Below are 16,113 nucleotides of genomic sequence, written 5' to 3'. Positions count from 1 at the left end.
ACACATATACACACACACATTATAAATTATAAAAATTATTATATTAATATTAACATTTATATCAATGTACTATATATCTGTATTTAAATATTATATTATATTGAAAATATATATTATATTATAAATGCATTATTTATTTTGTATCCCATTTTCCATGAAATAGGAAAAAATAATCTCATAGACATTTATGTTCTGTATCCGTTTGACACATGCATTTTAAATATGCATGGCCACGAGAGATTGGGCAGGTTTGAGCCGGCGTGGACCAGATTTTACAGGCTACAAAGGAAGCAGATTACCACTTGTATCGAGTTCCGTATTGGAAAAAAAAAAATCTTTGTTTGAAAATCCGCTGATTATCATAACAGAAAAATTGCAGCAGTGCCGTTTCGAATAACAACCACATAAAAAAAAAAAAGCGAAGGAATGAACTCATCACAACATAATTAAACAATTTCGGGGTGGGGGGGGGTTAAGCTTTTTTTTTTTTTTTGCCGTTTCTCGAGAAATGCTTGCGAGTTCAGGTAAAGCAACAAAAGACTGGTTGTCTGGTTTGGTTTAAAGAGGAAAAACACGGCAGAAAAGAACAACAGCAAGCTTAAAGTCTTCCAGATTCTCCTGGTAAAACCTCAGCGAGGACTCGCAATCGTCCAAGCAGCACAAATATGATAGAACAAGGTTTGTTTGGTGTTCATTGGTCTGCAGGGTTGTGTTTAGCTCGGGTGGGCTCACAGCAAACCTAAATAGCCACTTCTATAGCGTATTCACAAACATTGGCCTTTTGAATAATGCAGGCAATGCATTAATAAAGATACAAAAATAATACACAGCTAGGAGCGGCAATGTGGCCTGACTTATTTCCTGGTTCTAATTGTAGAAGTTAATTTTTTTTCTACTTAATATTGGAGATTAACTTAATCATTATAACTATTTTATTGTAATTCCTTTTTTTTTTTTTTAAATGTCTTTTTTTTACCATAGCATGCTTATTGTGTTTTTAGGATATATGTAATGTAACTTTTATTCTTTTGGCACATGACCCCAATGATTTATTTTTTTAAAATACTTTTTGTATTTCATTTTTATATTTTATTTTTAATAATAATAATTTTATTTCCTACATTTTAATTTTAAATGAACTTGAAAAATGATTTTTACTTTTCTTTTTAGTCCTTATTATTTATTTATTTTATATATTTATTTATTTATTTATTTATTGCAACAGGTACTTTATATCAGAAAAAGTGGATTCCTAGATTTACTGACATACTTCAAGATGAGCTTCAACCATAGCTTTGTTGTGAACCCACGGCATATGGGAGAAAAAGATTTGAATCATGCCGTCCCCACTGACAGCGGCCACCACCACATAGATTCTGCCTTTTGAGTGAGGTATTAAGTTTATAATTCATGATCCGAGTTCTGTCTCTTTTCTGATATGATAGAGAATGATTTAAAAATAGCGAAATTCAAAATGACCAGTGCACACAAAAAGAGATGAGAGGCCTTTAATAATGGCCCAGAGCTTCCCCTTAGATCTGCTAACCTTTAATCTCTGGCAAGAAATGGAGATTAAAAAATCACCTGCAATGGCTGACAAATTAAGAAACTTGTCCTTCCCCTCCTCTTCTGAATATGTTGCGTGCTGCCGATAAGCAACTCACCTTTTGCTGAGAACGGCTTGTGTTACATAAAGAGGCTGTAACGAAGAGCTTCTTTAAATGCTTAACGTACTTGATTAAGTTGAAATTGTTAGCCTCTTTCAAGAGCCACTGGATTCACAGCAAGACATGCATTCTCTCTTTTACTAGTTTTAATATGTAATTCCTAGTCACACTTTATTTTAAGGTCCAATTCTTGCTATTAACAAACCATTAACTGACTTTTGCCTCAAACTCCTGATTTGGTGCTGTTTAATAGTTAGTAAGGTAGTTGTTAAGTTTAGGTATTGGGCACAATAAACAGCCAATATGCTGGTAATAGGCATGCTAATAAGCAACTAGTCAATAGTGAGAATTGGTCCCTGTACTAAAGTGCTACCCAATTCCCTTTCATCAAAAATGAATTACCCATACATGCGATTTCTTTTTTTTTTTGTTCCATGGTGGGTTGTTTCCATAATAAGGTGCAACCGCTTGGCTTTATGTTTATGTATACACATTCGTCCCTCATGGGCCTAATGCATAATACACTCTAATTTGACATTGATAGCAAGTCAAAAATGATGTGCACGTCCTGTAATAATAAAAAGGAGCATTGCTTGGTGTCACTTTCTGTTTCTTAGCCCAGAAGTAGGAATCCTGCGGAGTTGTTGTTAAGAAGCCTAAACCTCAAAGCTTCTATTCTTACTGTACGAAATCTGTATTACTGTACCGACTTAAACGCTAGTGTTTTTCCCCCCTCATGCCATATCAAGTGCTGTGATGTGACTGTTTCTCTCCCCCTCTTCCTTGATGATGATAGTTTAGATGTCGTGAGTTGAGAAATCCATTCCCAGTCTCTTTGTTTAATGTGACAGCATGAGAACTTGATCTTTGTTTGTTTAAAAAAGTCTCGTGTTTAGCTTCTTTTAATGTGTTTGTCTGTGATTTCTAAATGCTAAGCATGCAAACATATAAATCGTCAAGGTTAATTCTGTACCCAGCCGCATGACTGATCTGCTTCCTGCCATGTCTCGGCTTTTTATCTATCTCATACTCTTTTCTCCCTCCCTCTCTTTTCCTCCCTCCCTCTATTTTGTGCCTTCATGTGGCAGTTGATAAAGTTACGTGAAGAGGTAAGTGCTGCTCTTCCTTCCCGTTTTGGTCTTCTCTTTTTCCCGTGGATCCTCCATTCATTTTCCCCCTTCGTCAGAATAAAAAAGGCCTAATCTGATTTTAAAGTCTCTTTTGATTGAGCTCAAAATTAGGCTAATTTCTACATACTGCTCTATGAGGAAATGAATCAAAGCTGTTTCACACCAAACCTTAAAAGATTTAATCAGCTTGTCAAAACATTCACCCAAAATGAAAACGCAATGAGACATGCTGTTATCTGGAGATCTGGATATGCTTTTATTCTCTTTTAGTGATGGGTCATGATGGTCAACTATTCGTCCAACACTATTTGATTAGTGAGGTTAACACTATTTTTTTCCCCCATTAGCATGCTGTGCTTTAGCTGTTAAGTAGTCTGCATGGTAAAATTGTGACTATATTTAAACAATATATTTAATTAAAAATGTCAAGTTAAAAATGTTAAAATATCACAGTTGCATTTAACCATCTAGCTGTTTTTGAACACAGATGCATCTTATAAGGCTGATATTATATTCTGTGCTATTTTGTCTTAAATTTTAAACAATGAAACAATAAAAATAAGTTGTAAACTAAAAAACAATCAGTTAAAATCTATATTAATTTTGAGATTTGTTAAAGATTATATTTAAATAGTCTTATTAAATCATTGTACATGCTAGATAAATTAAACCCAGCTTCCTTAGTGTAAATCCTAGTTTACAAACAGTGGCCTCTTCAAGGCTACCTCCAGTATAAAATAAAACATTAATTTGTTTAAATTTTTTTGTGAATTAAGTACACTACTGATAGTTTTTTTTTTTTTATTATTATTTATTTACTATTATATTATTTGTTAATATTTTGAAATGGCTTTTTTAATATTTTGGGTTTTCAGTTTAATTTGAGTATTTTTGTCATGTTTTTATTTTTATTAGTTTTTATATATTTAGATTTAGATTTCATTTTTTATTCAGTTTTAGTCAATTTAGTACTTAAAATGATTTGATTTCAGTAAGTTACTAAGTCAACATTTCTTGTAACATTTTTTTAAAGTTTTTATATTTTATTTATTTTGGCTTTATTTACAGCTTTATAATGAAAAAGGTTTCTAATAAGTTTAGTTAGCGATAAAAACACTGTCCAAAAATTTTGGTTCAATAAGATCTTTTAAATTTTGTTTTTATTTAAAAAAAAAAAATGTTTTTATTCAGCAAGGATGCATAAATTAATCAAAAGTGTCAGTAAAGACATTTATAATCAGAGAATCCTACAAACTTTTCCACAAAAATGGTAAGCATCACAACTGTTTTCAACGTTGATATAATAAATTTTTCTTGAGCACCAAATCAAGATATATGAATGATTTCTATAGGAGACATCAGGTGACACTGAAGTAATGGCTTCTGAATATTCAGCTTTGCCATCACTGGAATAAATTACATTTTGAAACATATTAAAATCTAAAACATTTTTCTTAAATTGTAATAATATTTCACAATATTACTGTTTTTACTGTATTTTTGATCAAATAAATGCAGTCTTTTAATATAAACATAAGGCACGGTTTTTCAGAAACATTAAAAAAATCTTGCTATCCCCAAACTTTACAATGTTAAGTGCTAATTTCATCTATATGTGCAATTAGATCACCTTTGTAGTATGTTTTACAGAGCATTTATTTTGAAAGTAATACTTTGAAGTATTTTCTTAAGTAGTATGCAGCAGGTGTAAACTCCTTTAACCTAAACTCCTAAACTCATTTACACCATATAAAATGAAGTATATTTAAGTGTTTGTTTACACTTTTTTGGCTTTTACCAGTAATTTATTAGCATACATGGCTTTAAATATAACAGAATTGTGGATTTACAGCCAATTGCCGTGTTTTCTTTGTGCACCATTAGGAAGCAGCCCACAGACGTTTCCCCCACTCAGCGGATGAGAATGCAATAGCCTGCCTTTTAGTTCGAGATAAGGGGACGATTTGTAATGTCTTTTTGTATTTGTACCATTCATCTGACTTGGAAGTGAGCATGTATGTGGATTACGGCAAAAGAGGCCGTCGTCTCGATCTGCGTATGCTTGTGTGTAGGTTCGCTCGCCGGTATCTTCATCTCCTGTCTAGGGTTGTGTGTGTGTGTTTTGTTGTTTGGATTTGGGATTGCCCTATTCATAGACACATGCAGACACACACAGACTACAATATCTAAAGATCTTCATTCATAAAGGAAGCCTCCTCTCAGTGGAGGACTGGATAGCACTGCATCATGCTTCTGCCTGCCTTTGTAAAGATGTTTAGTAAGTGATTGCTTATCTTTGAAGATAACAGTATTTACAATGCAAATTTCTGATCCTTTCTATCTTGGAGAAATTGTAAAGGTGCATTAAATATTTATGGGTGGAAAAATGAAAAACCTTATCTTCGCTTCTGTCATCTTATGAAAGTAAAACGACACTTGCATCATTTTACTAATTCATAACTACTGTAAGTATGTGTCATCCTGTTATGTACTGTAAAAAATAACAACACAAATTCAAATATAATGATCTGAAGTGCCTGATAATTTTCTGTACTCTTCCACATCTCAAAGCTACACCAGAAACATTCAAGTAAACAATACAGAGCATGCTAGAAGATCATCTTAGCTCAAATAGAAGAAGAAATTCAGTAGTGCCTCTGCTTTGGAGGATCTTTGTAGACTTGTGTGTGTGTGTGTGTGTGTGTGTGTGTGTGTGTGTGTGTGTGTGTGTGTGTGTGTGTGTGTGAGTGAACATCAGTATATTGTTTAGATTTCTTCACTTCCTATTGCTGAATAATCCCATCTGTGGAGCCACACCACCTCCTGCATTTATAATTTACAGCCCCTCACAGTTCTGCGTTCTTTGCTACCTTGACTTGTGTGTTTCTCCTTTTTTGTTATTGTTTTTCTCACATGGCCAAACAAAATGGGAGTATAGCATTTTTTCAGCCTTGGGTCAAAAGACACCTTCAGTGGGTTCAGCCGCCCCTTGTTTTTACCCCAGAATGTGTATACACTTATATGTGTATAGCTGCTTTTAAATCACGTTTTTTTCTTCTTCTCCCATTTTACTGAATTTGAATCAAAGCCCGTGCAGCTTATACACACTTAGCCTGTTTTTAAAACTGTACTTTTCCTCAGCTGGAAAACATGTTTAAATATTTAGCACCCTTATTCACAGCTGTTTGAAATAATAAGGAATCATAAAAACTTTAGAAAATTGCGATTGTAAGCGCTTGTGTTTGATTTGAGAGAAGGGAAGACGATTCTTTTGAGTCACATTCGCATTGTTCCTGGGTTCCACGTTAATAACTTACAACTGAAGTGCAGTTCTTCACAAAAGAAAAAGAAATGACTAAGAAAAAAAACAAAAAAAAAATTCTCGTTTATAGTATCTAAGAACGTCTTTGTAGGAAAAAGTAGGTGTCAGATAAAAAGGCATACATACATTGGCACAAATGAGAAGGGGCGCACGCAGAGGCGGTCGCAAGCGCACCAATATTTATCATGCCCTCTTTAAAAGAAGCTTCTGTTGAACTCCATAAGACCAAAAAAGAGAGAAAATTTTGACAGTCCTGCCGCTCCAATAGTGAATAAATCAAGAAAAAAGAGGTTTCTTTTATTCAGGTCATTTTGGTCTATGAAAGTGAGCGATATGCATCTAGGACTTTTTGTTTGAAGTATATGAACTGATATGTCTAACGTGCTTTGTTACTCATAATCATCTCCTTACGGGTGCATTTGGATCCAAAACGTGGGACGTTTATCGAAAACAAATCCGCTGGAGCAAGGTAATTCGTTTTGATAGGTGATTCTTTCACGTTTTCAGGAAGTCGCGCCATTGTCGTCACTGCACCTACACGGCCACCTTCGCTGTTACCTCGGTGTGTGTCACCCCTATTCCCCCGCACCCCACACACGTGCACAATAGACATCAACAGCCCCCCCTCCCTCAGAAAAACAGACCGACTGAGGGAGTGAGAACAAGCGAGGGAGAGAAATTCAAGAAAAAGCTTTGAAGTGGCTTTCCGGCGCGCGAGTCTGCTGGCCGTCTCCCCGAGACGTGTCACCTTTGCCGAGAGGGAATAGGAAAATCACGTTTCGAATGGTAATGATAACATACTAATCACTTGAGCTCTTTGAAGACAGGGGAGCGAGCTACTCTGTCAGTATCCCCGGCTGCCTTGTGCTTCCAGGCACACAGGCACATCCCTGGTCTAGGTGTATTAGTTTAAGCGGTGCATGTCAATACGTCCCCTCCATCTCAGCTGATCCAGAGGGGCTCATTAGGCAGAGATGGCTCCCTTTTCCCCATATGCACTCCCACCCCCGTTCTCTCCTCTTTCTCTCTCCCTCTCTCCCTCCCTCTATTTCCCACTAACACCCCCTCCCTTAAACTATTAAAAAGTATTTCAGCTATTTTAAATGACATCTGTCAACCGAGAGGAGGAGAAGAAAAATGTTCAGACAGTTTTTTTTCCCTCTCTCTCTTTCCCTTCTCTGTGATTGTCAAACTTTGAAAAGTGGAATGTCGTCTATTTTTCATTTAATTTCCTTGGAGTGATTAGCCGCTATGTATTTTGACAGGTTAACTAGAACTGGAAACTTGTTTCTCTCGCTTTTTTTCCGCTGTCTTTATTCTTTCTGTGCATGTAAATAGGAATAAAGGTTAACGTCCTTTAGAAATATAGTTGCCTTTCTCTAGTATGTATTTACAAATAGAAATGCAGTGGTCTCATTTAGTGCTCACAGTCATAAATGATATGACTTGCCAGAAAATAGTGCACGAATCTTAGTTTTTTAGTATCTGCAATGGGGTTCAAAAGTTTAAGACTTAAGTTTTAAGAAAGTTTTAGGATTGTGCCAAATTTTAAACAAAGAAACGATATGATGTGAAATGAATGAGAAATATTTCAGATTCTGAACAATTTTAAGTCACTAATACATAAGTGTAAATTTGTGACATTGATCATGTGAACAACTTTGTACTGACTGGCAATGTTCCATTGATGCACAAGATGCTCTTTGGATCATTCTCAAATCATGCTGAATCACACGATCATCAGGTTTTAAAGGGAAAAAAATGGGGACAAACTAAAGACATTCTGAAATTCATTTTAATTTTTCAATTTAAGTTTTCACTTAAATATATTTTTTACAAGTGAACTTTTGGACCCCACTGTATTTTATTTTTAGCACTTCTATATTTACTTTTATGAGATATCTAGTTCTATATCAAATACAATACCATTCAAAACGTTGGGGTCAGTAAGTTGTTTTACAATTTTTTTTTTTACTTATTATGAAGTTCCACAAAAATATTAAACAGCACTTTTTTCAACTGTTATAATATTAAGAAAGGATTCTTATGCACCAAATCATCACATATGCCATCACAGGAATATTTAAATATATTCAATTTTTATTTAATTATTTATTTTACAATACATTTTTTTGTAATTGTAAATTGTAATAATATTTCACACACCGTTGTTATTTTACTGTATTTTAATGTTGTTGTTATTTTATGTTCTCAAAAGATGAGTCTGAGAACACTTCAGTGTTTTCAGTATGGCATCATCAAATGCTGCCCACAGTGTGCAATATTAATGCATCTGACCCTTGACCATGATGTTCATTTTAATCTTACATTTATGACTTCTGACTTTGTAATTTTGTAACTCAACACAAGACGAACCAACCTTTCCTTGAAAAAGTTTACACACCTTGTTGGTTTGCATTATTTACAGTGATCCCTAAAACATCCAAACTGCACTGTAGAGAAACCAGCAAGTGTTTTAGACTAAAGTGTCAGCATACACTTTAAAAAATACAGGGTCCAAAAGTTTTTTTTTTTTCACATTGATGCCATTAAATAACTATTTTGGGTTCCCCAAAGAACTTTCAATGGAACAATTCTTGCAAGAACCATTTTTTTTTCTTAGTGTGAAGAACTTTTTAATAATCTCAATAACCTTTTTCTACTATAAAGAACCTTTTGCGCTATGTAAAGCTTCCATGGATGTTTAAGATTTTCATTGAACCGTAGATGCCAATAAAGAACCTTTATTTGTGAGAGTGTACACAACAAATAAATAACATAGTGTAACAAGGTTTATGGTGGCATCCTGACCTTGTCAGACTAACAGATATTGGGTAATCTGAAGCAACATTTGAAAATGTATTACAGCTCAATTAGCCATCCCTCCCATGCTAATCTTTGCCCTGGTTTTAAATGTGATGTAATGATATCTGGCAACACCTTCAGAACAAAGCCACTGCAAGAAGGAAGCCTCAATTAAGAAGAAAGAAAGGTGTTAGATTGGAGCTCCGTCCTTTTTTTGCTTTGGAATTTGCATGCAGATCAGTCCAATTTATGAAAACGCAACTTATAATTAGATGTTCTCAAATCAATGTATAAGTTAAATTAAAACTAAGTGGTCTGTACCCTTTTGTCCTAGTGTGTCTATTATTGTGTGTTGAATAGGTCTCTGTAAATAATGTCCCAGTCTTCTCAATCACTCTCATTGTTTTCTTTCCATCTGTGGTTTGTTTTCAGAGAGCACATCTGTTGGACAACACAGAGAAGCTGGAAAGGTCATCTCGGAGGCTGGAAGCTGGCTACCAGATAGCAGTGGAAACCGGTAGGCATTCTGGGTAGGGGGGTGAGCGACAGCAAATTGTCTTGCTCGTATGTGCGGTAAAAAGTGAGAGAGTGGGGAAAAAAACGCCTTGACGACTGGTGACATTTTCAGGAGCACATCAAAGAGAAGCAAGGGAGAGAGAGGTGTAGAGCAGCAGCCGCAGTACTGTTAGGCTCACACAAAACACACCACCTTATTTCCATTCACCTACCTGTGCGTGTGTGTGTGTGTGTGTGTGTGTGTGTGTGAGAGAGAGAGAGAGAGAGAGAAAGAGTTTTTAATATGGGTACCAAATGATGGCGTGTCGACTAGAATAAACAACAACAGCCTGCCTCCACCATCCTGCAATTTTTCAAGCTAAATAAAGACCGAGATCTTTTAATAAACTGATTTCTAAATAAAGCACCTTAGACGTCATCTGATTCGCTCCTGTCTGAAGGTTAGTTTTTATCTTTAAATACAAGAAAATGAACTAATTTAGATCTGAAATAGATTGAATCAGCAGTCTTTTTTTTTTTAGCCTGGCTGTCACCGTGTTGTTGAAGCAGAGTGTATTCCTCAGAGACGTATCAAAGCTCATTCTTCAAGAAGCTACTGGCTTTCTTTGGCTTCTGTCTTAGTTTTGAAAAGTTTGTTAATTTACACTATAATGGCAGGGTGGCTTGTGTGCGACGTCGACACAGTTAATAATTCAAATCAAGAAAGGGTTGCACAGACCACTGGCGTTTGATGTCTCGCAAGAACAACTCACAAATTCATAAATGCAATCTGCATCCTCTGCTGAAAAATTTAGTTTCATTTATTTTGGATCCTCTCAAGCCCGTGCTTCATTTTTTTAAATTCCTGCCCTGCATAAGATTATATATAGATATATATATATATATATATATATATTCAGTTCACCGAATGAAGGCCCTTTGTTTTTCTGCTATTCAGACATATTTTTTTACTTATGTCTGCCCAACTGAATTACCTGCTTCTCTAGTAGATACCAAAGCGGAAGCCCATACACTTCAATGGTGGGATCAGACCCCCTTTGAGAGGAGTTTTCCCCCATAAAGGACGGTTTTTGCCTCAGAGCCGTCACAATGCTGCACCGCTTCCACTGCTCTCAGTGTGGGAGCCGTAAGCACAGAAGAATGCCTGTTTACTCAGCCCTTCTCTAACCGCATTAAAGTGCAACTCGGCCTGTGCGTCTCACTCCTGTGATCCTAATCCCTGACCCCGTACCCCACCGACCACTCCAACACTCAAGTACACATACACCTGCATTTTAAAAGCGTAGCGGCAGGTAGTCCTAAACTGAAGTGGCCCAAAAAGGACAAACCCTGTACTTTTGGGATTTGGGCACAGCAACCGTGCGCAAAATGCACAGTGATCGCTCGCACAGAGTCGGGGTAAACACAGACCTGCTTTGGTGGCTGTTGAGGAGTAACATGGGATGCGCTTTGTTTGGGTTGCGGCGGTGACCCTCGCTCTCTGTGTCACACTGAGGCGGATCGGCGAGTTTATGGAGCATGTGCTAAAATTCACTCGAGCGGCAATCCACACCTGCTACAGCGCCGGCAATTCGGGTTTCTGCTTTCCTGTAACAAAACAAAACAATTTAAAATTAGTATAGAGAAGAAATAGTTATATAAATAATACTAATAATAAATTAATAATTAAAATATATTTTATATTTCTATATTTGCTATATGTTTTTATATAGTTTTTCTATTTTATAAAATAATAATTAGTTATTTTATATGTTGTTTTTGCTTAAACTATGCTATTACTTTAAGACACACACCCAGACAAACACAAACAATACATTTAAATCTTTAAATAATAGCTTACTTAAAATCTAAACATGCCGTACGTTTGTTTACACATTTTATCATTACTTTGTATATTTTATAAATATAAAGTAATAGAGTATTTTTATATATATATATATATATATATATACTTGTAAAGTCTTTAATGTAATAGCATATTTAGAATTAAAATAATTGTTTAAATATTTTTAAAATTACTATAACATTTACTCCATAGTTACGATCACATTTTCTTCATCATTTGCATCACTTTATTTAAATAAGCACTGAGCACTAATAATGCACAAAACTGCTTAAGATTTAATTTTCATTATTTAAAATTAATTTGTAATATAAAACAACTGTTAAAACCTGGATTTTTTTATTATAATGCAAAAATCTCCTAGGTTTGTAGTAAAACTGTGAGGATCCTCCATATTGTATTTATTTATTTATTTATTTATTATGTAATTTGAATCTGATTTATATATATATATATATATGTATGTATGTATATGTATATGTATGTATGTTCAGTTTGAAGGCCGAAGGCCCTTTGTTTTTCTGCTATTCAGACATATTTTTTTACTTATGTCTGCCCAACTGAGCTTCTCTAGATATATATATATATATTCAGTTCACCGAATGAAGGCCCTTTGTTTTTCTGCTATTCAGACATATTTTTTTACTTATGTCTGCCCAACTGAATTACCTGCTTCTCTAGTAGATACCAAAGCGGAAGCCCATACACTTCAATGGTGGGATCAGACCCCCTTTGAGAGGAGTTTTCCCCCATAAAGGACGGTTTTTGCCTCAGAGCCGTCACAATGCTGCACCGCTTCCACTGCTCTCAGTGTGGGAGCCGTAAGCACAGAAGAATGCCTGTTTACTCAGCCCTTCTCTAACCGCATTAAAGTGCAACTCGGCCTGTGCGTCTCACTCCTGTGATCCTAATCCCTGACCCCGTACCCCACCGACCACTCCAACACTCAAGTACACATACACCTGCATTTTAAAAGCGTAGCGGCAGGTAGTCCTAAACTGAAGTGGCCCAAAAAGGACAAACCCTGTACTTTTGGGATTTGGGCACAGCAACCGTGCGCAAAATGCACAGTGATCGCTCGCACAGAGTCGGGGTAAACACAGACCTGCTTTGGTGGCTGTTGAGGAGTAACATGGGATGCGCTTTGTTTGGGTTGCGGCGGTGACCCTCGCTCTCTGTGTCACACTGAGGCGGATCGGCGAGTTTATGGAGCATGTGCTAAAATTCACTCGAGCGGCAATCCACACCTGCTACAGCGCCGGCAATTCGGGTTTCTGCTTTCCTGTAACAAAACAAAACAATTTAAAATTAGTATAGAGAAGAAATAGTTATATAAATAATACTAATAATAAATTAATAATTAAAATATATTTTATATTTCTATATTTGCTATATGTTTTTATATAGTTTTTCTATTTTATAAAATAATAATTAGTTATTTTATATGTTGTTTTTGCTTAAACTATGCTATTACTTTAAGACACACACCCAGACAAACACAAACAATACATTTAAATCTTTAAATAATAGCTTACTTAAAATCTAAACATGCCGTACGTTTGTTTACACATTTTATCATTACTTTGTATATTTTATAAATATAAAGTAATAGAGTATTTTTATATATATATATATATATATATATATACTTGTAAAGTCTTTAATGTAATAGCATATTTAGAATTAAAATAATTGTTTAAATATTTTTAAAATTACTATAACATTTACTCCATAGTTACGATCACATTTTCTTCATCATTTGCATCACTTTATTTAAATAAGCACTGAGCACTAATAATGCACAAAACTGCTTAAGATTTAATTTTCATTATTTAAAATTAATTTGTAATATAAAACAACTGTTAAAACCTGGATTTTTTTATTATAATGCAAAAATCTCCTAGGTTTGTAGTAAAACTGTGAGGATCCTCCATATTGTATTTATTTATTTATTTATTTATTATGTAATTTGAATCTGATTTTTTGATCGCACCTACACTGTGTCAGTGAGGAGACTCTGTGTGTGTGTGTGTGTGTGTGTGTGTGTGTGTGTGTGTTTTTAAGGGTGTTTTAGTGTGTGGTGCATTCAGTCCTGCACTAGCAGCATGTCAGGAGCACTCCAAGCCCTCAGAGAGATATTGAGAGTGCTCTCTGGACATGCAGAGCTTTTTACCAAACTGTTTGTCTCATAAATAAAGTATGGGTCTTCATTAGGAGAGGGCACCCACTTTAAAGCTGCCTGAACCAGAGGCACGCCGGCCTGAAGAGAGCCTGAAGTACAGTAGGAGGGAGCAAAGCAGCCAATTTAAAGGCATTTAAATCAGAGATGTCCCAGAGCTCACTAGCGTTAAATAAACCCTAATCAAAGAAGTGCCTGGCTGTTTATGAAAGCCAAGGAAGTGGGCAAAAGATGTTTTGTATGGAGGAAAATAAAATACCTAAGGGGTATAATTCTGTTATTTGAAGAATTAAATTTTTTGTTATCTGTCACATTTGGGGTTGTTGAAGGATTTCAGAATATTTAGTTGTATTTTTTCCTAAGAAAACATTTTAGTCAGTTTGTAGAATGACCTCAAAATCTATTAATTAATCAAAATTAATTTTAACGGAGTGTCCGATATAAACAAACGAGCCGCGAGAACAGGGTCCTTAAGGAGCAGAGCGGTGGCCTTTGAATACGCAATAGCCGCTGCGGCAGCGGATCGATGGGGCAAAATGAAACCAGCTCATTAGGGATTGATTTCAGTAGTGTTTAGATAAGCAGAGTGGGTCGGGGCCTGGCCCCTGGGGCCCTCACCAGGGCCCAAAGTTCACGCAGAGCCAGGTAGAGAGTGTCTCTGCAGGCCATCATCTTTATTAGCACCCAGATAAGCTGATTAGGCCTTGTCAATCAAAGGTGCCAGTGACTCAATCGCGAGGCCCTTCTTTCTTTCTCTCTCTCCTTCCTTTTTTGTGATAAATCATTGAAGCGACCAACAAAGCAGTAGCCATGGCGGCTAAGCTAAGCAGCCCTGCAGTTGTCACCAAGGCAGACGACGCAAGGACCCTGTGATGATGTGACGACTGTATTAAAGAGTACATCAATTTGTTTGAGAGCGGTTTGATTTTTTTCTGCAGTGGTATTAAAAGAGCATGCGAGGGGGGAGAGAAGTTATTGTTGTCGTAGGCTTTACGGAGGAGCCGAGAGTGCCCCCGATAGAAATAAATAACAAAATGAATGATCGAATGAAGAAATAAATAAATATGTTTTGTAAACATGAAGAAACGCTGCTCCTTTTGAGCATGAGCACGGCTTTAAGACATGCTGTGTCAGTCCATGGGTGTCAGAGTGTCCCAGTAAAAGACACGCGATTGTCTCCGTCTCTCCGTTTCACTGCTTCTAGCTCTTTTTCTTTCTCCTCCATGTTACCGTTCTTTCGTTTTCTGTCCTTCATCTCTCTCCTCAACACTTTCTGTTTGTTTTGTGCCATTTTATGAAACTGATAACTTGTTTCTTTGAATGGAATTCCCTTTTTTCTTAACCGTCATTTCTTTGTGTTGCCATGGCCTTTTATTCTTAAGCACTTTAAACGTTTATTATTATTATTATTATTATTATTCAGTATAATTTAATACCAATAATAAAAATAAAATAAAAAAGGTCAACATTAAGGTGAGCGCATTCAATAATGTAATGAAAAGTTGTTAATATTTTCAATAATTTCTTAAAATAATATAATATTTAGTTATATAATATAAAGCGATGTTGTAATAATAATAATAATAATAGTAACTAAATTAAAAATGCCAAAATGAAATTGAATGCGTTCAATAATGTACTGTTTTTTAAATATGTATTTTCAGTAATCTCTTAAAAGAATATATTTAGTTATATAATCTAAAGTTTTGTGGTAATAGTTATAATAATAATAATAATAATAATACTAGTAATAATAATAATAAAGTAAAAATGAAAATCAATATGTTCATTAATGTGCTGAAAAGTTGCTGTTATTGATAAACAATATTTGCGTAGTCTCTTCAACTAAAATCAAATATTTAGTTATAATAATAATAATAATAACAATAGTAATAATACATTTATAGCTGTTTGTGCTGGTTAAAGAAATATTTTTGATCACACTAAATTCAGTTTGCTGTACAAGTAATACCTCCTCTGTAATTAATTGTTTCATTGCCTTTTATTATTTATTTCAGCCTAGCTGTTCCAGTTGATTTCCTTCATTGTATAGTCGTGTTTAAAGTTTCAGCACATCGCTACTGTTCTCTCTTTAATGAGGACAATTTGGTGAAGGGATTTCCTCAAGGTATAGCATACCAAATAACTTGGGTTTTTGTAGTTTGCTGAAATCTGAATGCCGTATTGTGTTTCAAAAAGAATATGCCGTTATTTGATAATTGTTTGATTCACGGAGCAGAGCCACAAGAGTTAAATATTTCAATAGTAGAGTTTGCAGATATGCAGAAAGGAGAACTTAGCTCGAGTGGATTTTCTAAAGACAATGGTGGGTTTTTGTGTTGTAATGAGGGCATTTTCTCATTGAAAATGTATGTTTTTTTGGGCTACAACTTAAGCCTGTACTTCAGAAGTTTGAACTTATATATGTTAGAGCTTTTTAAATATGAATACACAATGTAAATCTCTTGTAAAACATTGATTTAAAGAAATATGTATATAAGTGATGGGATGTGTGCGTGAGCGTAATATAAGGTTTTCGACTCTGTAAATCTACCTACGGGTGAGCTGTTTATCGTGAAACCCCCCGGCGGATGAAAGGCGATGAAATAATGATTTTTTTTTCTCTCCTAATCGTGCCTTGTCAGCGAGGC

General features: G+C 35.2%; 1 protein-coding gene across 1 annotated transcript in view; it reads left to right on the top strand.

The window, feature by feature from the left end:
- Positions 1–16,113, top strand: part of LOC107684124 (vesicle transport through interaction with t-SNAREs homolog 1A-like) — a 133,237-nt gene that overhangs the window by 21,122 nt on the left and 96,002 nt on the right. The window contains exons 4-5 of the mRNA XM_016480337.1: positions 2,756–2,776; positions 9,357–9,441. Of these exons, the coding sequence (XP_016335823.1) occupies positions 2,756–2,776; positions 9,357–9,441 (106 nt within the window). The remainder of the gene's footprint in view (positions 1–2,755; positions 2,777–9,356; positions 9,442–16,113) is intronic.

This window comes from Sinocyclocheilus anshuiensis, unplaced genomic scaffold (genome assembly GCF_001515605.1).
Source record: "Sinocyclocheilus anshuiensis isolate Anshui unplaced genomic scaffold, SAMN03320099.WGS_v1.1 scaffold553, whole genome shotgun sequence".
Taxonomy (NCBI): domain Eukaryota; kingdom Metazoa; phylum Chordata; class Actinopteri; order Cypriniformes; family Cyprinidae; genus Sinocyclocheilus; species Sinocyclocheilus anshuiensis.
The sequence above is the reverse complement of the archived record's forward strand: the minus strand, read 5'-3'. Positions and strand labels throughout refer to the sequence as shown.